The 24,316-nt window shown below is 46.7% G+C and overlaps 1 protein-coding gene across 10 annotated transcripts in view; it reads right to left on the bottom strand.

The window, feature by feature from the left end:
* The window catches only part of NCOR2 (nuclear receptor corepressor 2), a 386,637-nt gene that overhangs the window by 146,037 nt on the left and 216,284 nt on the right, over nucleotides 1-24,316 (bottom strand). For 6 of the 10 annotated variants that reach the window (XM_054996728.1, XM_054996729.1, XM_054996722.1 and 3 more), the window contains exons 10-14: nucleotides 20,095-20,267; nucleotides 18,114-18,207; nucleotides 15,557-15,735; nucleotides 13,025-13,079; nucleotides 7,507-7,605 (exon numbers count right to left, since the gene is read on the bottom strand). In XM_054996728.1, coding sequence (XP_054852703.1) covers nucleotides 7,507-7,605; nucleotides 13,025-13,079; nucleotides 15,557-15,735; nucleotides 18,114-18,207; nucleotides 20,095-20,267 — 600 coding nt within the window. Of the gene's footprint in view, nucleotides 1-788; nucleotides 1,015-1,238; nucleotides 1,272-7,506; nucleotides 7,606-13,024; nucleotides 13,080-15,556; nucleotides 15,736-18,113; nucleotides 18,208-20,094; nucleotides 20,268-24,316 lie in introns of those variants that run through there. The other 4 variants (XM_054996730.1, XM_054996731.1, XM_054996724.1 and 1 more) reach the window with 3 other exon arrangements.

Below are 24,316 nucleotides of genomic sequence, written 5' to 3'. Positions count from 1 at the left end.
CAGCTGCTCACCTTTGTCCCGATTTCCAGTTGCATCCTGATAGCGCACACACTGCTGACACTTCCCTCCCCCCAAGGAAACACCCCCCCCCAAAGTGCGCACCGTTTACTTCTCTCATCTATGCAACTGTGAAACACACACACATCAATCACCAGGGAAACACCACCCAGCCGATAGCTTATCTTGAGAATAGCACGCTCTTGCATATAAACAGAGGCCAGGCGATTGCCACATCCTCTCCTTCGGCCCTGCCAGCTTTCCCAAACAGCCTCGTCTCTCTTTCAGACCTGCTCCTGGCTCTCCCTTCCGACATGGCCAGTGCAGACAAGGAGGCTGATTCCCAAAAGCACAGTCGTCCACCCTTCCCGCCCTGTTTGTCCCTCAGCAGTTTTTTCGTTTCCTCTCAAGGCTATGAGGCATTTGGTGGGGAAAAGCTAAACGCCTGGGGAGAGGCAGAAGTGAAAAGGTTTTGCCTTTCCCGTTATCCCTTTGAAGGCAAGATACATGGAACCCACAAATGAGATACTAAAACACGGGCAAGTGCCCCGATCGAAAAGCCCAGCGGTGCGGCACCAAGAGGCGAATTTCAGAAATACATTCACTTGGCACCAGAAACAGAAAACTTCCCTGCCTTTGTGGAAAGTTCCAGCCAAATATTCAGTCACAGAGTAGGCCTGGCCAAATCTGTCCAGAGCCCCAGACGGGTCTGCCTTCCCTCCCAGAGCGGCCCCTCGGCTTCAAAAAGTGCTTAGCCCCCCACCCCGCTCGCCCAGAAAGCCCCCCATCACCTCCGGCTGTTGCCCACGGTGCCTTTTCAGAGCTCTGCCATCCCAGCTCAGTGTTCCTGACGCTCTCCGGCTCAAATGGCTTCCTGGCGATTTGCATAGTTGAGCCGTAAACCGGCCACGACATTCCTGTTATGATTTTGCAATCTACTGGAATAACACGGTCGCTCTGAGTCGAGCCGATGAGTCATAAACTATAAAACCGCAGCCTCGTCACCGGGAGCGCTCAGCTCTGGCTGCAGCCTGCGTGTGTGATTAATCTCGAAGGATGCCAAGCTTTGCCCTGCGGCTCCTTTCCATCCCCCCCCCCTGCGATTTCTAGGCCTTGAGAATGTGACGAAGTCCAAGCTTTGTCCCCAACATCCCCATTTCGGCAAACAAAGTGGAACACACGCACAAGGCCACAATAATTTTTTGCAACAATTATCCAGAAATACAGAGGAAAATACTTACAAGCTGTGTGGGGAGGAGAAGAACCCAACTTTGTGTTTTTAGCTGCTGGAACTCTGCTCCCTCAGCCAAGATAAAACACACACACACATCCCTCAGCCAAGATAACACACACACACACACACACACACACACACATGTGGGTGCGTACACACACTCTTACTTTGTTCCTGGGTCAAAACAGACCTTTGTCTAAACAAACCGGAAATTCCCTCCAGCCACAGAATGAGTCTGACACAGTTTTTATCCTATCCTTGCTGGAGAAGGCTATTTATCCTCAATGTCCCTGGTTAGCAATTTGTTTTCCAGAGGGACCCCCACTCTGACAGGGGAGTGAGGGGTGCTAGGCCAGTGCTTCATCAACAACTACTCTAACATAGCCTGTTACCAACGGATGCCACTGGGTGACACCACGTTCACCCACGTGTGACAGCCACTGCAACTCAGTTTTCAAACTATCAGGAAGACCCCCTTTGCCATGAAGGTCGCCAGGCAATCTTGGGCCGGGCGATCTTCCCTCTCTGCCTCTCAGAGTTGTTGTGAGGAAAAAATGGAGGGGAGCAGAATACTATATGCCACCATGAGCTCCTTGAAAGAAGAATGGAATAAAATTTGATAGATAAGACCAGCAAATGAAAGGAAAGGCTGGATTTGACCCAGTTGCCAAGTCCCTGTATTGTTCATTCAATCAGATTCAAAACCTGACACATTCCAAGGAACTAGAGTGAGTGATAACACGGGGTGGGTGGGCGGAATCCCACCAGCACCAAAAACAGATTAAAGCAAATACCCACTAAACATAAAGTACTGTATACCAGATTTGTCAATCACCACTTGCCTTGCTGCTTATGACAAGCAAGGCTTATCTTCGGACACGGAAAACTTTACAGAAGTTAGTTCTCTTTGGCCTTTAAGCAATGAGAACTTGAGGGAAAGCATTTGGACTGGAACGTGCTCACAAGATACCGATGAAACATGAAATCTTGGCGACCCATCAGCAGATTGAACAAGGAGGTCTTGCGGTATTCTGGAAAAAGTGCTCAGGACGCAGCTCAAGAGAGTCCCCCCTGGAGAAAAAGTTTGCACAACTGCGTAGCTACTACTGTTTTAGAATTGCTTCTAAAACACCGTAATTAAAACGTTGGCTCCTGGCTAATCTGGCTGAGTGCCTCAGGATACAGATGATAAGCTGTCTTTTAGCGTATGAAAAGCTGGAGCCATTTAATATTTTATTTAAATTCAAAGATTGGATCCAAGATACCACGAGAACCAGCGCTGATACTGGGGAGGCGTTGACAGATGAAGCTGCCTGATATCATTGGTTCCTCTAGCTCAATACTGTCCACTGACTGGCAAGATCAAAAAGAGTCCAGTAGCACCTTTAAGACTAACCAATTTTATTGTAGCATAAGCTTTCGAGAATCAAGTTCTCTTCGTCTGCCCTCCATGCATCTGACGAAGAGAACTGTGATTCTCGAAAGCTTATGCTACAATAAAATTGGTTAGTCTTAAAGGTGCTACTGGACTCTTTTTGATTTTGCTACTACAGACTAACACGGCTAACTCCTCTGGATCACTGACTGGCAAGGGCTCTCAGGGATCGCCAACCTTTTCCTTCTACTTCTGAGTAAGGAAAATCTTCCAAGCCTCCCTTCTCCTCCCCTCCCCCCCAGTCCTAGAAACAGAACATAAAGCCATCAGCCAAGCAGCACAGAGAAAAATCCTGTGAAATTAAAGCTTTAAAAAAACCCAGCAAATCTTTCCGCAACCTCTTCCCGGGCCTTCTAAGAGATGCACAAGTGATTCCGCAGCACCTGGCGATGTACTAGTCACGAGCTACCCATGCGTGGCTCCCTGCTCACAAGTCTCAGGTAGAAAAAAGATTTTTCCCAACACTTGCTGTCTGAGATCATTCATCCAGAAATGCCTGGGACCCCTTCAGCATACAAAGGATGCGTTCTGCCACGGTTAGCCCCTCCCTGAAGCAGTGAGTGTTGCATTCTTGTACCAGGGTTTATCCACCAGGGAATGGCTTACCGCTGCCAGCACGAAACACTAGAGGCAAGCCAGTGGTTGGGAGTAAGGACCCTGAGTGGATGGAGGAAGAAGTGGAGGCAAATCTTCTTGCCTCATTCACGTCTCTGCCCACCGAAGATCAGGATTCCATACTGGGTCGCTTAGAAGCTTTAATTCGCACCCTGGAAGAACAAAGATGACCTCCAAAGGGACCTCCTAACTCCCCAGACCCCACCAGAAAATCTGCTGAGCTGCCGGCTCCAAAATCCCTGGGCCTTTGTCCACTGGAGGCCATTATAACAATACGGGAAAAGACCCTGTACACTAACGTGGTTGTCCCGCCAGATGACCCAGCCCTCTGCAAAATCACAGAAGATCTGATGGCAGTGGAAGAAACTAACACATGACAGACAGCCCAGCACAAGTCCAAAGGGGGACAGCAACTTGAAATTATTTCCTGGAACATCGCTGGCTGGACTCGCATAAGAAGTCTGGGGTGCTCCCTCTTACAAAAGAGATATGATATCCTTCTCTTGCAGGAGACCTGGACTGCAGGAGAAATTCTAATAGATGGATATCACCAGGGAATGGCTTACCACTGTGTTATTCAAACACACCTTAAGAACAGGTGCACATGTCAAGTTTCTTTTAGCTATACCTGTTCTGGCCAATCTAGTACATCACACTGCCTGCCAGTGCCTGAATAGTGGCGAATCTTGCCTTATTCCCTTCCTCTATGGACTGAGCACATGCAAGTCAGGTTATCTTTCTAGGTTAGAACCCAGCCGTGTCCTATGAGGTCATGACCCAGATCCTCCTGCAGGACTATCTAGGCATTTTATTTATACAGCAAGGCAGGGCTTTTTTTCTGGGAAAAGAGGTGGTGGAACTCAGTGGGTTGCCCTCGGAGAAAAGGGTCACATGGCTGGTGGCCCCGCCCACTGATCTCCAGACAGAAGGGAGTTTAGATTGCCCCTCACACCGCTCCAGCGGTGCGGAGGGCAATCTAAACTCCCCTCTGTCTGGAGATCAGGGGGCAGGGCCACCAGTCATGTGACCATTTCCAAGAGGTTCCGGAACTCCGTTCCACCGCGTTCCAGCTGAAAAAAAGCCCTGCAGCAAGGATGTCTGATGTTATATACTCAGCTAGGCACCCTTTTTTATTTTGGTAAAACAGATAATAATATTATTAAGGAAACCACATGGTTGAGCACTGAACCATGTGTTAATATGACAGTGTCGCAAGCATGGAAGGGGAAGGGAACCCCATACCAACTCGCAAGTAAGCTCACACACAAATGCACCAACAAACGAGGTACTAAACGACTCTTTAATATATCTTTTGCTCCTTAACAGGTAGAAGCAGAAACCATAAAAAAAAAGCGAGCCGTTTCATCACCCCTTGAACATGCTCCAAGTCTCCTTGGGCAATGAAATTTTATGATTTTTTTCTCCTCCCCGGTTTTAATAACGTGCCTTTTGCAAACATCTCCGTGGTCCTCCCTCTCTCTTTCCTGCTGTGTTCTCCATAGCAATGCTGTGACATTAAATTAAGATCTTTCTGCTCCCTTAGATGGTATCGTTTCTTGGCTAAATCTGTTTGGGCAGCGATTCTTAAAAATAAACTGCTGAAAACCGCTCGTCCTGGGGTGGCTTGAAACACAGAGGCAGGAGATTCAACTGGGACCTCTCCTATCCCCAACAAAGGGAAGGTCTCCTACAAACACACCACACAAATGAATAGGAGCTTCTCAGGAGCATGGCTGAATTTCTCTGCGGCCGTCGCTCAGCGGCTAGAGATATGATATACCGGCAGAAGGTGACAGGTTCAATGCCCGCAACCTCTAGTTGTAAGAATCTTGGGATAGCATAACCAGGGAAGTCCCTCGCTTGACATCCTGGAGAGTTGCGGCTGGCTGGAGTAGATAAACCAGAGTAGACAATCCTGCTTTGGATTAGAGACAATTCTAACAATGTGACCTAGCCTAAAGTGGCAGCAGACATCCTTACAGACAGCAACCACACATCTCGGTGGATAAACCACAATTGGAGGGAAATACAAAAACCAATAGATACTGACAAAAATCAATATCAATAGTTATAAAGTGTATTCAAGTGCAAAGGGTCTAGTGCTTATAAGTAAATAGTTATATACTTCTAATAAATACTTCTAATAAATATTCATACACATATAATACTCCAGCATACAAAATGAACAAAGACACTCAATGGCCCTTTTCACACTACATACCTGCTTCCAGAACATCGCGGAATGCAGTGCAAAAAATGTGGAAGATAGCGTCTTCTTGCGAGAGTTTTGCGCGACGTCGCGCAAAACTCTCGCGAGAAGATGCTATCTTCCGCGTTTTTTGCACTACGTTTCGCGATGTTCTGGAAGCAGGTATGTAGCGTGAAAAGGGCCAACGTTGGTGTCAGCCATATAAATGAAATTCACAGGTTCTCTTATGTTAAGCTAATGTCTTTTCCTTTTTCTTTATAGCAAAAGCCGAGAAGCAGACTGCAACCAAACTGGAATCCCACAGGTAAGTATTCTGAAGTATGTTCCAGTTTGGTTGCAGCCTCCTTATCGGCTTTTGCTACAAAGAAAAAGGAAAAGACATTAGCTTAACGTAAGAGAATCTGTGAATTTCATTTATACGGCTGACACCAACATTGAGTGTCTTTGTTCATTACTGTTTTATATACTGGAGTATTATACGTGCATGAATATTTATTAGAAGTATCTATTAGAAGTATATAAGTATTTACTTATAAGCACTAGTCCCTTTGGAGCTGAATATACTTTATAACTATAGATATTGACTTTTGTATTTCCGTCCAATTGTGGTTTATCCACTGAGTTGTTTGGTTCCATATACTGGGGGTGCCTTCTGTTTGGTATCCTTACAGACAGGGCTGCTTGACTCTTGCATTGCCACGCTGAGCACAGAGCTCAGCTTTGGCTGCCGGGGACAGCCGGCTCACCTTGCCATGGGTCTCAGCAGGAAGGAAACCTCCCCCCCCCCAACCAGGAAAGCTATTCAGTTCACTCTCTTGCTCTGAAGGTTTCAACCAGTGATGCCCACCTCACTTTGCAGTGTGTAGTTGAGAACCACCCTTGAAAGAATGAAAGAACAGCAGAAAGAAAGGTGCCCAATTAGCCCTTCCAGGTGCCTGCTTATGTCGGGCGAACTCCCAGCAATTTAGGTCTCTGCCTATCAAACATCAGCTGATAGGCAGAAAGAGACAAGCCAAGGAAATGGGCATGCACGCGACCACATCCCGGGATGATGACATCAGTTCTATTTTTCTCTGTGGAATTTTCTTTATTTAAACTATAAACTATAAACAGTAACATAAAAATATAAATAAGCATAAAGGATAAGAAAAACACAACGTTCTAAACTAACAATACATAAACAAGTAAAAAAAAGTCCCTAAAATTACACTACGAGTGATTCCACACACGTTGGATAATGCACTTCCAATCCTCTTTATAGATCATTTGGAACGGATTTTTTTGTGTGCGGAACAAAAAATCCACCTCAAACGATTGATAAAGTGCATTGAAAGTGCATTATCCAACGTATACGGAATCAGCCTACGTTGAGTTTCGATTATCTCTGCAACAAATATATATCATTTCTAGAGTCTCACTGATTCTAACTTAATCATAAGAGCCCTCTTTTTTCTATTGTTGATGTTTCTTAATCCATAAATCCAGATGTCATCAAATCCTTGTTATCCATTTCAGGTAAAATGTCTATAAACGGTTTCCGTTCAGTCAAGAAGTTAACTAATGTCCTTTCTCTAATCAATGAAGTAAGTTTTGCCATTGACGCAAACTCCAAAACATCACTTCTGATGCAACTCAGAAAAAACAGCATCATGCCGGGGCTGACTGTTTAACACTCATGTTAAAGAATCTGCCCTGGCATGATGCCATCACTTCTGGGTCACACTGGAAGTGATGCTATCAACCGGGGACAAGCATTGCACCAGTAAGTTCCCACCACCTCCACACCTCCTGGTATTTGCTGGAGGACCCGGAAACCTTACACCCAATACCACTTTCTGCTCTTGCATGACGCATTCACAAACACACAAAGTGCAAGGGCATCGTACGCCAAAACAATCCACCACAACCATGCCCTGCAAAACTGTGACCGCCAGCCTAAACCAACCACTTGGGTAGGGCAAGACCAAGCAATTAAGCTTCAGGTTGGCCCGTCAATGCTCAAAGCGTCTTTCTTACCTGGTTCTTCCCACGCCGCCGGTAATTCCTCCTCACAAGGTTCTTGTAATTCTCATTCTTTTTGGTCAGGTAATAGTAGAGGACGCAATCAGCAACCGTCTAAAACAACACCATACAGAGGAGGGCATGAGTTACGACGGACGATCAACAAAAGAGGCCAGTACATTGAGTAACCTAACGCACAACAATGACGATAGTCAAATGGAACATCCAAGCTTAGGAGCAGTATACCCGTGAATAAGAGTTATTGAGTGGAGGACAACAACACGGGGAGGGCTTTCGGCCCTGGTTGTGGGCTTTCCAAGGATATCTGATACTGTGGGAAACAGGACGTGGGACTCATCCTGCAGAGGCCTTCTTATGTCCCAAATCATAGCAACAAATAACCTGCGGAAAGCCATGGATGGAGTTTACAATACAGGTGAGATCTGAACTGAGATCTTCTGACCAACCTTTTAGATGCAGTGTTTTTGTACCCTTCTGTCTTTAAAAGCAAGATGGATGGATGGATGGATTTGGATGGATGGATTTGTTGTTGCCAATGATGCACAGAATCTTCTTGGGACTTTTCTGGTATTCTGATATTACTGTTCCAAAATGTAACAAACTGCTAGCAGCTGTCTCTTCTTAATTCCGAGTCAGTTATAAACACTTACTTCCCTATTCCAGCTTTGGGACCAACCCTTCTCCAATCGATGTATTGTCGAAGGCTTTCACGGCTGGAGAATGATGGTTGTTGTGGATTTTCCGGGCTGTATAGCCATGGTCTTGGCAAGACCACGGCTATACAGCCCGGAAAATCCAAAACAACCATCCTTCTCCAATCATCCATTAATAATTTGCTAGTGTGAATTTAACAACCTTGGAACAATTACAGAACTCCTTCCCTGCACCACAAGTTGTCCATCACCATCTAGCAGGCAGTCGACTGAAATGGAACTCCAAGAACCCTATCCCAGGCCTCGGTGACAACAGGGACCTACCAGCTTTCCCAGACCAATACAGACAGACACCCCCTTTCCCCTCTGTTGCTTCCTGCCATCTAGTTATATCCTGGGTCCCTCCTTCTCTCCCCTACTCCTAGAGCCTCCAGCTGAGGACTCATGTAGAGCCAAAAGGGAAGGAATTAAAGGTAAGGAAGCAACTTTGCACCAGGGAATGCTATTTAAAATGCTTAGAAAGGTAAATAAGCCCTTAAGCAAGCTGCAGTTCCTGAACCCCCAGCACTATCTCCAGCACCATGGAGGATTGTGCAAGGCAGCTGGAAAGCATGACCCCAGATGACTGCAGCAAAAAAAGAAAAAGAGCGAAGTCTATCATCCTTTAGCTGCACCAGAATGTTACATATAACCTGCCATACAACTGTCAGGAGTCATTATTTCCACCCATTAAGCTTGCAAGGTGGAACACTTTCGGGCTCATGAGCTCCCCACTTTCGGAGCTGTCAGCCGCATTCCAGTTCCAGCACGCTGAAAAGAGGGTAGGAAATCACCTCCTTCGGTGGCGTTTTGAAACCCGACAAGTTACACTTCAGGGGAGAAAAGGCAATGCGCCAGGCACCGGAAGGGGTTCGCAGCTGGCTTGCTAAGATGCTCGGCACACTGAGCTGTCTAAGAGCAGGATTTCGTCAAGTGCAGCCAAAGGAAGCCACTGGGGACTTGCAAGGAGATCGTCGGGTTGGGCTGTGGACGGGAATTAACTCTGGGGCACATTCTGCTGAGGCACTTGCTTCTTTGCACTCTGCTTGTGGTGCCCTGCAGTTGTCAAGACCCCCAACAAGGATGACCCTCCAAGGGGTGCTCTGCGAAACATTTACTGCTCCCCTTTAGCCGCCCCGACTTGCCATACTATTCACCCTGTTGCATGAATTACGGGTTGCGAAAACAAGCCTCCTTGCCTTGAACCCGACTCCCGCCCAAGCAGAAACTACTGCAGGTCCAGCCAAGCCAGGCCCGTCTGTGTGGCTAGAACAGTATACCCTTGGGGTATGTCCTGCATGGGCTAGCTGAGTACATCCTGTGTGTACCTGTTCCACACACAGAACTTTTCCCCACTGATTTGCCCTCCGCAGGTCTGAGATGGCAATGACCTCCCCTGCCTCAAGGTGCTGCACTGTCTCTTTAAGGTTATTTCTGTTGTATGAAGGCTAAATGAGCTGTGAAATATTTTTCTACAAACTGGCCCTGTATATATGATTGCACAGGACAATAGATTGTATACTTTGTGAATGGTCAAACCGCACTAGCCCTTTATTGAGCTGAGATTCTCTCGTTGTACATAGGAATTTTGGTTATGTTGCCATTAACACTCATTGATGCTCCTGTAGCACTTTGAGTGGCTTGGAAGATTACCCAACCTGTTTGTATAAACAGCGTATTGAACTATTAGAGAATTATGTTAGCTATGAAAAAAATCCTTCTAAGCATTAATCATGTATTTCCCTAATTTCATTGCCTCTGGTTTTCTAAATTTTACATTTAGACTGTGTAAGAGCCAGTTTGGTGTAGTGGCTAAGAGCGGCAGGACTCTAATCTGGAGAGCCGGGTTTGATTCCCCACTCCTCCGCTTGAAGCCAGCTGGGTGACCTTGGATCAGTCACAGCTCTCTTAGAGCTCTCTCAGCCCCACTCACCTCACAGGGTGTTTGTTGTGGGGATGATAATAATAACATAACTTTGTAAACCGCTCTGAGTGGGCATTAAGTTGTCCTGAAGGGCGGTATATAAATCGAATGTTGTTGTTGTTGTTATACTTTTTTATTGGAGATTTAAGTTAGTTTTCACGGCTTGTTGTCTTTTCTGCTCAAGGTGCAGAACAGCACCTGGACAGCAACAGGAAGCCAGTCTGGAGAAGCTCTAATCAGTAATATGTCTAAGGGATTTGGCCCAGGTTCACAAGACGTTCCAATTTTGGACAAAAGGCTCTAGGACCATGGCGCAGCTGGCAAGTGTGCCAAACTGAAGACTCCTGGACAAAGTGGAGTGCTGTCAGAGATCAAGAAAGTGATGATGACAGGCCAGTGGTGGAGAAACATCTGGGAGAGGGACGAAGACAGGGGAGAAGTATAGTCTGTCTCTTCCTCCACCCCTGGGCCCACTAACAGTGCAATCCTAAACAGATTCAGAGGAGTTAGCCGTGTTACTCTGCAGTAGCAAAATAGCAAAGAGCCCAGTAGCACCTTTAAGACTAACCAACTTTATGGTAGCATAAGCTTTCGAGAGCCACAGCTCTCTTCGTCAGATGAGCTCTGGCTCTCAAAAGCTTATGCTACCATAAAGTTGGTTAGTCTTAAAGGTGCTACTGGACTCTTTATTATTTTGCTACTACAAACTAACACGGCTAACTTCTCTGGAGGGATAATCATAACACTAACTTGTTCACCACTCTGGGTGAGGCACTAATCTGTCTAGAAGAGTAGTATATAAGTGCAGTTTTATTTACTATTACTATTAATATTACTATTTTAAATTAATTTTATCACTAGATTTTAAAGTTTTTATTAGCTATTGGACCATATGGTTCTGTAAACTTGTAACGGGCACCAGCTAAATACAATGAAAATTCTGAATTCTGAGAGTCTTAGTTGTATTCATAAAGCCTTCAGCGTGTTCTGCCAGCCGCCTCGGGCCACTGAGGAGATAGGTGGGACACGAAACTATTGAACAGCTAACTCACTGAGGCTGGACTGCTCAGCTTGAAACTCAAAAGCCTCGGTGATAAACCACACCTGGGGTAGGTATAACAAATACAATGCGAATAAATATGAATGAAAATTTAAATATAATTCCAAAGTGCAAAGTGACTAGTGCAATAATCAGTATTCATAAATGTTTAAAAGACATTACAAAAATCAGTCCACACCATTCTAGAAAGACAATAAATACGTAAATATTAGTTACAAAATTACGCTGACGGCCATATATACTAGAATTACATAGTCCAATCCTAATATATCAATTGATGTTGTTCATAGTCTTTTTCTTCCAGGGAACTGTGCCGGAGAAGAATGCTCCAAAAAAGGATTATTAGTTCAACAGGTAAGTATTCCATAAATATGTTGCTTCAAAAATACGATCTGTTGTTTTCTTGTATTCCAGGCGGAGCCACGAAGATGAGGGAGGACCCAAGAGGATCTCCCAGCCCAACAAGTGGCCGGCTAGACAATGAACTTGTTTCACATACTGCACTTCATCAGGGGTCAATGAATTGGTGCACTGGACTGTGATGTATTGGGCTCAGGGCCTCTAATGTATTCTGGCTCACCTTCCCCAGCCTATCTACGAACAACAGGGTGTTCCAAACTAAGGGGGGAGGGGTGTTGTGTACTGGGCCGAGCAAGGCCTCTAAAGTAGTTACTGTATTTATTGTAATGCACTATACTGTGTTGAGCTTGAGGTTCAGTCAAGGCTCCCAAAGCCTGCATTCTCATTGGTCCATAATCCCTGCAATATCACTGGTTACTTTCTCAAGACAGCAGCCAATCGGTCCTCTATAATAAAGACCAATCAGTGGCCTGTCTACTTCAAACATTGTATATAGTTTATGCAAATGATGGTATTCTAAAGTATGTGTTCTCATTGGCTATCAGTTATTCTGGGGGTGGAGCTGCTGTATATATATTGGGGGCTTCTGTTCAGTCTGTCAGTGTGTGTTGTGTTCCTGCTAAATAAAGAGCTGTTGAATCACCTCGTGTCTGAACCCACTATTTAACAGGACTGACAGGAGTTCACCATACAAAGGAGACAAGACTCAAGCGCGTCGTCCTCGGCAGGCAGAACGGCGGAGGGATTGCCCACAGCTTGAACCCAGCCCCACGGGGCTACAACAGGGCCAGGATTTGGCCTGATACAGCACAGTTGCTCTTACGTTCTTACAGCTGTTAAGGATTCGAGTTTGCCACCAGTGAAGAGGGAAGCCTTCTTTTTGGAGGCTATGAAAGGACCCTGACCTGGATGGCTGTTTGATGGGCTCCCCCTCACACACCCACAAGCCTCCACAACCCACAATAGGTTTCCCCAGGCAATGGACAAACTCAGCAGCATGCTGTTCTAGCACCGATCCTGAACTAGTCGGCATACAGTAGAATCCTGGCTCGACTAACAGTGGTCTTTTCCTCTGCTCATCCCCAACTCCACCCCAGCCCTCTAGAGATTTTCTTAACCACCAGGCACGGCAAATCTGAACAAAGCGCTTTCCAGGCACTGGTTAGCCACAGCCTTGGTTCCCTGAGCCACTGCCTTGCCCTTCAAAACCAGAGACACCCGTTGGCCTCGAGCAGTTTTAGCAGCTCTCCACCTTTTGCCCTCCGGATTTTCCTTGGACGTGCTTTCTTTGTAACAGCACCCAAGCCACACTAAGCTAGATTCTGGTGAATGCCAGCTCCAACTCTGGCTCTGATGCTGACCCGGGAAAGTCCACGTTAGGCAGAAGAAGTCGTTCAGAGGGGAAAGGACTTGGGTCAAGGCTTTCTTCACTGCAAGGCAAACACACCAAAAGGAAGGAAGAGAGGGGCAACTTACTTTCCTGTCTAGGAAGGAAGCGATGAGGCCAAAGTTCTTTGGATGCTGCATGAACCTAGAAGAGAGAACCATAACAGGATCAAGGACAAGTTTGCCAGGCATTTCGACATTCCTAGCCCTAATTATGTTTAGGCGTGGGGCTTGGTCAAAGCTACCAGCCGGTCCTTGTGTCTGTCTCAAATCCCAGCTTTGTGGGTAGCAGAGTAAAAGAAGGAGTGTAACAGACTCCCTGTCTTCGCCTTAACTAAGCTTCCGCTATCCCGGAGGAAATATCTTTTCTCTTGGATAGCTTCCAGCAATTAGTTCAAGACCTGTCAAACAGAACTGCTCTTTGAACAATCTGCTTATAGGGTTCTTTATTGCTCTGCCCCTTCTCATCAAAAAAGTAGATAGACACCTTTCTAGAGTTTATTATTTCCTTTTATTGAAATACACCCTAGTTTTTTAATGAAGCAAGTTGTCAAAATAGATATAATTATTAATATAACTCCTACAAAAACAGAACACAGAAAGGCAACAAGAATCAGGTTTGCTAACATTTCCTAATTAAACTCTTAAGTTTAAAACAAAGTTTCTATGAAATTGCATTACAATGCAAAGATGAATTTCTCACCTAAATCCACGTGAGATTTCTTCCAACCAAAACTCTAACACACTATCTTAATTTGCATGTTTTATACATTATCTTATGTAAATATCTAAGAGCTTTTCACATGATAGCATAAACAAACTATAATTGGTTTAATGCTTCATTGAATATTCGTAATTTCTATTGTATAACCTCTTAATTGGCCCAAAAGTGACATTATTACCAACTTGCAAAACAAAACTATAAATCTGTGAGAAATGACAGAAAGAGATAAGATGGTAGATCACTATTGGTCTATTCTCTGATAGAGGGACATTAATATGGATAGAGTCCACTATTTTTAATGTGGGACTGCACAGAAGACGGACAATGAACTACAGCATGGCTCAGTTCAGGCTCCTCCCATCTAACATGGCCGACCTGGCCATGCAATGGTAACATCAAGACCTGACTAATGTACTATACACAGGTCTCCCATCTAAGTTAACCAGGAGACTCCAATTGGTGCAAAATGCTGCAGCTAGGCTGTCATCAGGAGCGAGCAGGAGCATGAACATCACCCCCATCCTGCAGTCACTCCACTGGCTACCTATCAGTGACCGTGCTCATTTCAAGGTATTGGTTATCACTTACAAAGTTCTTCACGGTCTGGGTCCAGCATACCTACGGGACCGCCTCCCTCCCTATGTTCCTCCACAGCAGCTTTGCTCATCTGAACTGGGTCTCCTGCAGGTGCCACCCTGCACATGGGCGAAATCAACAGCAGCCCGTACATGGACTTTCTCCATGGTGGCCCCTACCCTGTGGAACGGCCTGCCTGAGAAGGTCAGGAGAGCCCCCACTCTCCTAGCTGTCTGCAAACGATGCAAAACCAAATTATTCAAAAAAGCTTTTTGCTCAGATAGGAAGACTGTATTATAGGGAGGGGGTCTCAGATGCTTCGCAAATGAGTTAGGAACCATAGACTCCATCACTATGTTGCCTTATGTCCTATCTGTTGCTTTAAGTATGTGCTCCTATGAGCTACGTGTGCTTCAAGTATGATACTACTGGATAGTTCTATGTTGTCTAATGCCAGTCCTAGAATTGCTTATGCTCTGTTTCAGCATTTCTTCGACTGTGTATTGTGGAAAAGTCCTTCATACTGATTGTACTAATCTCACACTATGTAATCCATCTTGAGTCTCGATGAGAAAGAAGGACCATAAATGAAATAAATAAATAAATAAATAAATAATCTTTATGCAAAAGAAACTGCTTGTTCTACTCTGATTCACACTACAATTCACTATTATGCTCCATTAATCTACAGCTGAAGTACTGTACTAATCTAGTCAATTCAAAGGATGAATATATATGGTGATGGTGGCGGGGAGAACCACCGATAAAGTCCTGTGGCACAAAAGCATTCAGAGGTCAGATTATGAGCCAAACATACAGGCTGGATCCACTGGCAATTTCCACAGATGGAATGGATTTCCCTCTGCAGAGTGGGGCTTCTTTGTCTCCCCTGAAATGTTGCTCCTAAATCCAAGCTCGGAAGTCGTAGCACATGTGTGATTGCAAAGCGGGGTGGATCTAACTTGGTATGAAGCTGACTGGAGACCCTGGACCAGTCCCTCCCTTGCAACTCAAACTATCTCATCTCAGGGTTGCTGCGAGGATTAAAATAGAGAAAGAGGGAACCACATATACAACCTTGAACTGGGGGCAGAATGGGTGGGATAAAAATGAGAAAGACACACCGCACTGATATTGAACATGCATGACTTCCACAGCCCCGAATGGCTTAAACTGTGCAATTGTTATCACCATTGCACCATTATACTTATGACAGACTTTACAACTGGACTAGCCATTTGTCAGTGACTGAAGACTGAAGCATTCCTGGACTATAATGAAGAGTTTGACAATGTGCCGGGAGGCCCCTGAGCCAAACTCACTTTTCCCGGAAGGTCTCCTTTTCCTGCTCACTCCACATGTTCATCACTTGCCGGTCCTTGTAGACCTTCATGGGGTCGTCCATGAGGCCATTCATGTTGATGAACTTGATGCGCTGCTGGTCGGCGTCGTACAACATGGGCGGGATGACAGCGAGCTGGCGCATCTGTTTCTCCAGATTCTTGAGGAGAAAGCAAAAGAGGTTTTGCTAGAGCACTTGCTCAAGAAATAGAGGCTCCAAACATCATGACAGGAAGAAGCCGCCGTGGAGCTGTGGAGAACCCAACCCCGCTGCTAAGAAACTTAACTGATGCACTAAACTAAATGTAGAAAGAAGCCATTGCTGCTGGCAGGGAGGCTCCAATTCAACTTGCCATTTAAAAAGCAAAAGTTTCGCCATTAACTGAAACGCACCACCAGGATTTCCACTCGAGTGTCTTGTCTGACTCCCACTTTTTCAACAGAGGCCACCGCCCAGAGCCCCTGGGGATGGGCGGTATATAAACTGAATAAATAATAAATAATTTTGAACTGAGCAAGGACAGACAGGGCAAAACCATTGGCTTTGCCCTCAATGTCAGCCACAGCACTGGCAAAGGCCTCCTTAAGCATTCCCTCCACAGGGTAAATAGCAGCAGTGGCCTTGGCCTCTTATGCATCTCGGACCATGACCTGTCGGACTGAGCCTTGGCTTCCAGCCCAGGAACAAGCACCTGAAGTGCAGGGTCGGGGAAGGTCATCGCCAGAGCCTCTGCTGCAAGAGAACAGAGAGAGCATATAAAGTGCCCTTTGCCTTTGTCCTGCAGGACAGAAAGCGGAAAATGAGCGTACTACGGAAAAGTGACCGAGGGATTGTGATGAGAGTCAGACAGGACAGACGGAAACGGCAGCTGCCAGTCCCTACTCAGTTCTTAAACTATGGGGCTAAGCCTCCCTAAAGGATTCTCAAGCACGTTATTCATTCATTTAATTCATTCACACCTTGTCTTGCTTCCCAATTGGGACCCAAAACAACATCTATCATGCTCCTCGCCTCCATTTTATCCTCACAACAACCCTGTGGGGTTGGTTAGACTGAGTGTGCGCAACTGGCCCAAGCTCACCCAATGAGCTTCCATGGCAGAGTGGGGATTTGAACCCGGGTCTCACCAGAGCCTAGGCCAACCCTCTAACCAATACTCGACTACATAGGATTTCTTGTGGGATCTGACATCACCCCAGGAAATAAGACTGCCAGTGACTATGAGCCAGAAGGGCTAAATGGAACCCTCATATTCAGAAGTAGTATACCTTTGGATGTCAGGCGCCGGGGCCAAAAACCCGGGGAGTATTGTTGCCACTGGGCCGAGCTTATGAGCTTCTTAGAGTTGACTAGCTGGATGCTGGAGAAAACTAGATACTGAACTAGATGGACTTCTAGGCTTTGGGTCCATTCCAGACAGGGGAAGGAGCACAACCACAACACTGCGGCTCTCGCACTTTTTTGAGCTCTGATAAAACCAAGTCGGGTTCACCGGGGGGGGGGGGGGGGCTGAAGGTCTGAGAAGGGAGGCACGGCTAGCCACGAATTCAGGAGCCTCTCAAGTTTAAACAATATTGCCGACTCTCCTCCGTCAAGGCAGGAAGCCCCCACCTGCCTACCCCCAGAGGAGCCAACCAAGGTTTGCTAACAAAACCTAGAAGAAACTGGCAACCAACCACAAACAAAGGGGGTTCCCTGGACTAGCAAGACACTATATATACACAACCAGGGAAAGTAACAGTTACAGAGTATTTAAGAATTCTGTAAATTTTATAAACAAGGAAGGTGCAAAGCGCAAAATCAATTAATATAAATATAAACACAGTGTAGTCAATCCATAAACAGTAATGTCATATCCAACAAGTAAAGTCAAAAGTCCATCCAATGAAAATCCAACTGGTGGAGAATCATATATTCCATTATTCTTTCTTTCATATGCAATTTTTTCTGTCATTAACAAGATTCTTGGACAAGGACCATCCCATAATCTAGAAGGATTAGAGCTGGACGTTTCTTCAAACATGCAGCCTGGTCCAAGAACGGAATATTGACTTTTGTATGATTCTCCACCAGTTGGATTTTCATCGGATGGACTTCTGACTTTACTTCTTGGATATGACATTACTATTTATGGATTGACTGCACTGTGTTTATATTTATATTAACTGATTTTGCACTTTGCTCCTTGCTTGTTTATAAAATTTACAAAACTGTTAAATACCCTGTAACTGTTACTTTCCCTGGTTGTGTATATATAGAACAAAACCTAGAAGGGCAAATGAGGCGACGAGACAGAGACGCTTCCCCAACCTCCCGCTTAGGGTCCCATCAAATTCATCAAGGCATCACATTCCTCGACACAAGGCAGTGTGTTGGCTAAACGCAGCCAGTCTGAAGCTAATGGAGTTTGGCAGCAGTAGCAACAGCAAGTTCCAGCGCCAGGGTCTGTTATGGCTGCCCCGGCTTCCCCCAGAGGGAAGAAAGCAAAGAGAGGGTGAGAATGCACAAGGAAGGGGAAAGCAGCAACCCAGCCTCACCTCTTGTTCCGAGAGCCCATCAATAATTTCTGACACCTCGTGTTCACTGCGCGCCGCAGACATGGAGAGGCTGCTGCCCCTCTGTCCTACCCTGCTGGGAAACGGCAGAGAGAGCGCTGAAAAATTTATGCTCCGTTTTGTACTCGGCACCCCGGCTTCCAACAACGGCACCGGCTTGTGTGCAATGAGAACAAGCGTCCTGCGAAAAGGAGAGAGCTCAGCCCGGCAGGGACGGGATTGGTGACGAGGAGGGGACCAGCCTTCTGGAGGAAGAGGCTGGAAACCACAAGGATGCCATATAAAATAAAGCCTCCCCTCAAGACGGGCTCCCGTGACACGGCCCTCCTGAATGGGATGTGACGTTTGTTGTGCGGTGATGAGTGCAATGGTGTGTCAGGTTCCAGCTTTTGCCCCTTATGCCAGTGGGAGAAGAACGCCTGCAAAACGTTAAGCCTGCAAAGCGCTGACCAACCTGTATTGTGCTGGGCTGCTGTACAAAAGTGCTAGACCAGGGCGATTCAACGAGTACCTCCCAAGACAGGCAAGGTGTGTAAGACAGGCCAGCCCGAGTCGTGACACCAAAGCCAAGATCAGAGTACAAAGAGGCATGGAGGGAGGGTAGAAATATCCCATCTACCCCTCCCCCACACCCAACAAGAATCAATGAGGGCAGAAATGTGCCTCCTGATCACTTCTTCCTCCTTCTCTGGCCTCTGCACATGCTCAGAGGAAATGATGCTGCACAAAGAAAAAGAAGTGGTGCCAATTCTCTCCTTGTGTGAGGTTGATTAGAAGCAGCAGCTGAGATACTTAATAACATTCGATTTATATACCACCCTTCAGGACAACTTAACGCCCACACAGAGCGGTTTACAAAGTGTGTTGTTGTTATCCCCACAGCAAAAAACCCTGTGAGGTGAGCAGGACTGAGAGAGCTCTGAAAGAGCTGTGACTGATCCAAGGTCACCCAGCTGGCCTTAAGTGGAGGAGAGGGGAATTAAACCTGGTTCTCCAGATTAGAGTCCTGCCGCTCTTAACCGCCACACCAAACTGGTTCTCTCCTCAGCCCACCCCAAGGAATGAACAAGCAGGGGGCTGGACAAAGTGATGCTGGAGCCTGAAGGCTGTCTGCAGGTAGCCTGTTGACCGCCCTTGATCCAGGCATCTTTTTGGTTCTTCCTAACACTACAGTTCTAAGGACAATTAGGAACAGGTTGGTAAGGGGACACTGTGTTCAGTATAGACTCAGAGGTGACAGGAGCCTAAACAGTGACACGCCAGTCTATTTTGCTTGACATGCTAGGCTGGTTCTCCCCACAATAACAACAACATTCGATTTATATACCACCCCTTCAGGACAATTTAACACCCACTCACAACGGTTTACAAAGTATGTTATTATTATCCCCAAAACAATCACCCTGTGAGGTGGGTGGGGCTGAGAGAGCTTCAAGAGAGCTGTGACTGACCCAAGGTCTCCCAGCTGGTTTCAAGCAGAGGAGTGGGGAATCAAACCTGACTCTCCAGATGAGAGTCCTGCCGCTGTTAACCACGACACCAAACTGGCTCTGAGATGGGTCCTTGCAATGACATTGGGGCATTCCTTGTTCCCTATGTAACCTGGCCAATACAACTCACATTCTCCCTGCCCCATTTTGTTTGCTGGCACAGCAACATCTTCAGAGAGACAAATCACTGGGTGTGGGGGTGTGGGTGGCATTCAGTTGCCTACCCTTCCTTTAATATTTCCACCATAACTGCCTATCCCTCTAGTAGTATGGGAGAGGACACGAGAGGAGAGGAACCAATGAGGCTTCTTTGGAGCCCCAAGTTTCTTCCACAAGGAACGGGAGAAATAAAAGGATCCTTGTTTGCAACTGAAGCCCCCCTTTTCCCTGCCTGCGTCCCCCCCCTCCCCACTGCAATCCTAGCACCATCGCCCAGCCACCAGCAGCTCCCTTCCAAACATGCCTCCACTAACCTTTGCATGCGTTCCTGCAGTTCCCGCTGCTTCCGGATCTCCGGGAACTGCTTCTCATAGTATTCACGCACTTTGTTCTCTTTGGCTCGACGCCGTGGGTTGTTCTCGATACGCTCCACTTTCTTTTCCCAGGCTTCCATCAGCTGGTCGTAGCGCTGGCAAAATTTCTGCTCCTAGAGGGGGGTAGGATATTTGTGTATGTGTGAGAGAGAGAACAAGAGAGAGAAACAGTCCATTATTAGATTTAAGAGCAGCCAAGGAGGCTGAGAAACAATAAGCCAGGGCAAGCCCACCAAAACAAAATTTGCCTGCAAAATGATGTGGGCTATGAGTCTATTTAAACATGTTTGTCACGTGTAGGGAGGGAGACGCAATGTTAGCCGGGAAGCGTAGTTTAAAAAGACAGAGCTAGTGGAGATCGCTCCACAGAGGATTTGTTAATTTCATCTTTGCCTCCCCAAAAACTGTCAATTTCACCTCTCCAGTCTAAAACTGTGTGGGATCCCAAACAGAGGGCAGCGAGGAACGGAAAGGGGCTGGAGCTGCCTTCCACAGCCAGGCTTGGACCTGGAGAGGTTAGAATGGGCTGAAATTTCCCTTGTGACATTTCACAACCCCTTCACACCGCTCCAGTGTATAGCAAAGCTTTTGCCTCGCCACCAGCTCTGTCTTTTTAAACTACCCTTCCCGGCTAATATTGCTCTCCTGACACGTGCTCTTCACATATCAGATGCCTCACGTAGACAGACTCTACATGAGGTGCAAAATCACATCATCATCTCACACACACACACACACACACACACACACACACACACACACACACACACACACACACACACCTTATGATCAAATTCTGGTTTAGCACAGGACACACAACACGCTTCTCGAACAGTGCAGCTTACAGCTAGAAGCTTTTACATGGGGATCTCTGGCTGTGCAAGCCAAGAACGGAGCCTAGATTTTGAAGAAATGTCTAAAGGGGGCTGGATGGAGGAGACCGAACGGCCAGCCTCTTAGACGAAGGGTCCCTCATGCACAATCGGCAAGCTGAGCGAGGAAGCCCAAATCCCACCTTTTGAGCAGGGGGGAGGAAGAGAGAGAGGGGGGGGGGAGAGGATACAGGTGAAGCCAACTTGCTACTCCAAAATGATGCGTCATTCCGTTAAGGAAGGAGGCAAGAAACCCTAACACAGGGCTTGAAAGCTTAGCAGGGATTCTTCACTGAGAAAGTCCGTGACAGCTGAGCCCCTGCTTTCCCTGCAGATAATCCCACCATGGGGACCATGCTGCAGGGGGCGAGGGGCTCCTCTTCCCCTACCACCCCATGTAATTTTTGAGATTTTTGAAAAGTAAAACAATTCAGGCTCTGAAATGGCACTATGTCCCTGTTGTGGAATCTGGCACATCGTATCATCTAGTTTAGCTGTCAAGCAGTAACTGTTGGGAAAGACCGTTTCCTAATTGAGACCCAGGAGATGAGAAGACGCTACCAGAAGTCCTCTGCCATCTGCAGGGTGTCTTGGGTGGGGGTTAGGCTGTTTATTTAGATCAAGAAAAAGAAGTGGTGCCAATTCTCTCCTTGTGTGAGGTTGATTAGAAGCAGCAGCTGAGATACTTAATAATAACATTCGATTTATATACCACCCTTCAGGACAACTTAACGCCCACACAGAGCAGTTTACAAAGTGTGTTGTTGTTATCCCCACAGCAAAAAGCCCTGTGAGGTGAGCAGGACTGAGAGAGCCCTGAAAGAGCTGTGACTGACCCAAGGTCACCCAGCTGGCCTTAAGTGGAGGAGAGGGGAATTAAACCTGGTTCTCCAGATTAGAGTCCTGCCGCTCTTAACCGCCACACCAAACTGGTTCTCTCCTCAGCCCACCCCAAGGAATGAACAAGCAGGGGATGTCGAAGGCTGTTGTGGAATCTGGCACATAGTATCATCTAGTTTAGCTGTCAAGCAGTAACTGTTGGGAAAGACCGTTTCCTAATTGAGACCCAGGAGATGAGAAGACGCTACCAGAAGTCCTCTGCCATCTGCAGGGTGTCTTGGGTGGGGGTTAGGCTGTTTATTTAGATCAAAGGTGAGGGCGATAAGACTTGGCTTGCACCCAGACTGTGAGCCCAGGGAAATTTCCAAGAATCCTTTAGAAGAAGCAGGAGTTTCTCGGCAGACAATGTGGAAAAACGGCCCCGAAGCTAGGGAATCTGAGAAAATACACTGCAGGGGGGGGGGGGGGGAATGCAGCGAAGTGCATGTAAATGCCCATCTTTTCAGAATAATTCCTTCAAAAACAATGCACAATAAAATTTCTCAGCCAGAAAAGAAAGAGAGAGAGAAGAAGCAGGGAGTTTACACGTACACACACGCCAAAAAAAGGTTATGGAGGTATGACGTGTCCCCCAAGAAGTGTTCCTGTGGGGGCCGAGTCGATTGTCCTGCGCCCAAGAGGAAAAGCATACATTAAAAAAATGCTGGCACGGTGCACTGGCTGGTCTCCATGCCCTGAGGAAATGAAGAAACAGAGAACACAGTCCCTGAAAGCATTCCTCCCTAGAATCGCCCTAGTCCGCAATGTACTGCAAAAGCAGCCAAGCTTGAGAAGCCAAAGAACTGCATGGAGAATCCATCTGGGGATCAGGCCGTGGCCCTTTTCTTTCACATCTGGACCCTGGTGTCTGTCAATCAAGTGACTATAACATCGGTGCTTTACTGCTGCTGACTTCACCACACAGGCCTGCCCTTGAAGGCTGCTTTAAAGATTGTTTTCAAGTTTTTACAATTTATTTAGAGGAAATAGATGGTGCCTTTCCAGATACCGGCGCGAGGTGGCTCACAAGGAAAAGCAAGACCATAAATTCATTACTAACAAGAACATAAATTATCGATAGAAGGGAAAAAATACAGGAACGATAATGGCTCTTGTCTCTTTCCCCTACAGGGGCTAAGAACAACTGTGGAGTGGACAGTTTCAATCCAGGGGGGCCTCCTTAAGCCCCCTTACTAAGAATCACAGCCTCACAATTTCGACAGTGTAGAATAATGCTTAAGCATCCTCTGCAAGCTCCAAGATTGGCACGGTAACTATTGAGATAGATCAAGATGGGTAGCCATGTTGGTCTGTCTGTAGTAGTAGAAAAGAGCAAGAGTCCAGCAGCACCTAAAAGACTAACTTATGTGGCAGGGTATAAGCTTTCATGAGCCACAGCTCACTTCTTCAGATACGCTCTTGTGTGGCTCACGAAAGCTCATACCCGGCCACAAATTTTGTTAGTCTTATAGGTGCTACTGGACTCTTGCTGTTTTCTAATGGTAACTATTGCATAGCATCTGGAGTACTGCACTAGGAGCTGGGAGACCTGGCTTCACTCTGCCGTGGAAGCTGGCCAGGAACCCTTGAGCCAGTCACACCCTCTCAGCCTAACCTACCTCAAAAGATTGTTGTTGTGAAAATAAGGAATAGAGAACCATTTATTATAACAACAACATTTAATTCATATACCATCCTTCAGGATGACTTAACACTCAGAGCGGTTTACAAAGTATGCTACTATTATCCCCACACAGGGGTCATTTCGTAGAAAAAGAGCTGGAGGAACTCATTAGCATAACTCATTAGCATATGTCACACCCCTTGCTGCCACCAGAAGTGTGTCATTAGCATAACTGATTTGCATATGCCACACCCCCTGACATCACCTATCCTGGCTGCTTTGGACCCAATCCTGGCCATTCAGGGCCAAAATTTGTCCAAGAATGGTCAGGATCAGGCTGCTGCTGAGCGGGAGAGTGATCCACCACCCATCAGAGGCCCAATCCAGGCCGTTTTGGTCCCAATCCAGGCTGAAACGGGCCCAAAATGGCCAAGAGTCAGGTGGGCGGGGCCACCTGACGTGACCTCTTTGGGGAACTGCCAGAACTGTGTTCCGGCGCGTTTCCAAAAAAATGAGTCCTGTCCCCACAAAAAAACACCCTGTGAGGTGGGTGGGGCTGAGAGAGCTCTGAGAGAGCTGTGACTGACCCAAGGTCACCCAGCTGGCTTCAAGCGGAGGAGTGGGGAATCAAACCCGGTTCTCCAGATTAGAGTCCCGCGCTCTTAACCACTACACCAAACTGGATCCTGTCTGAGTTCTTCAGGGGGCAAGGTAAAAAAAGATCTGGATGCAGCCAGGAACAAAATGCCACTTGGCCCCAGCTGTGCCCGATTCTTCACCAGGGAAG

The sequence above is a fragment of the Eublepharis macularius genome, chromosome 13 (assembly GCF_028583425.1).
Source record: "Eublepharis macularius isolate TG4126 chromosome 13, MPM_Emac_v1.0, whole genome shotgun sequence".
NCBI classification, from domain to species: Eukaryota; Metazoa; Chordata; class Lepidosauria; order Squamata; family Eublepharidae; genus Eublepharis; species Eublepharis macularius.
Note: the sequence above shows the minus strand (reverse complement) of the source record. Positions and strands in the feature narration are given on the sequence as shown.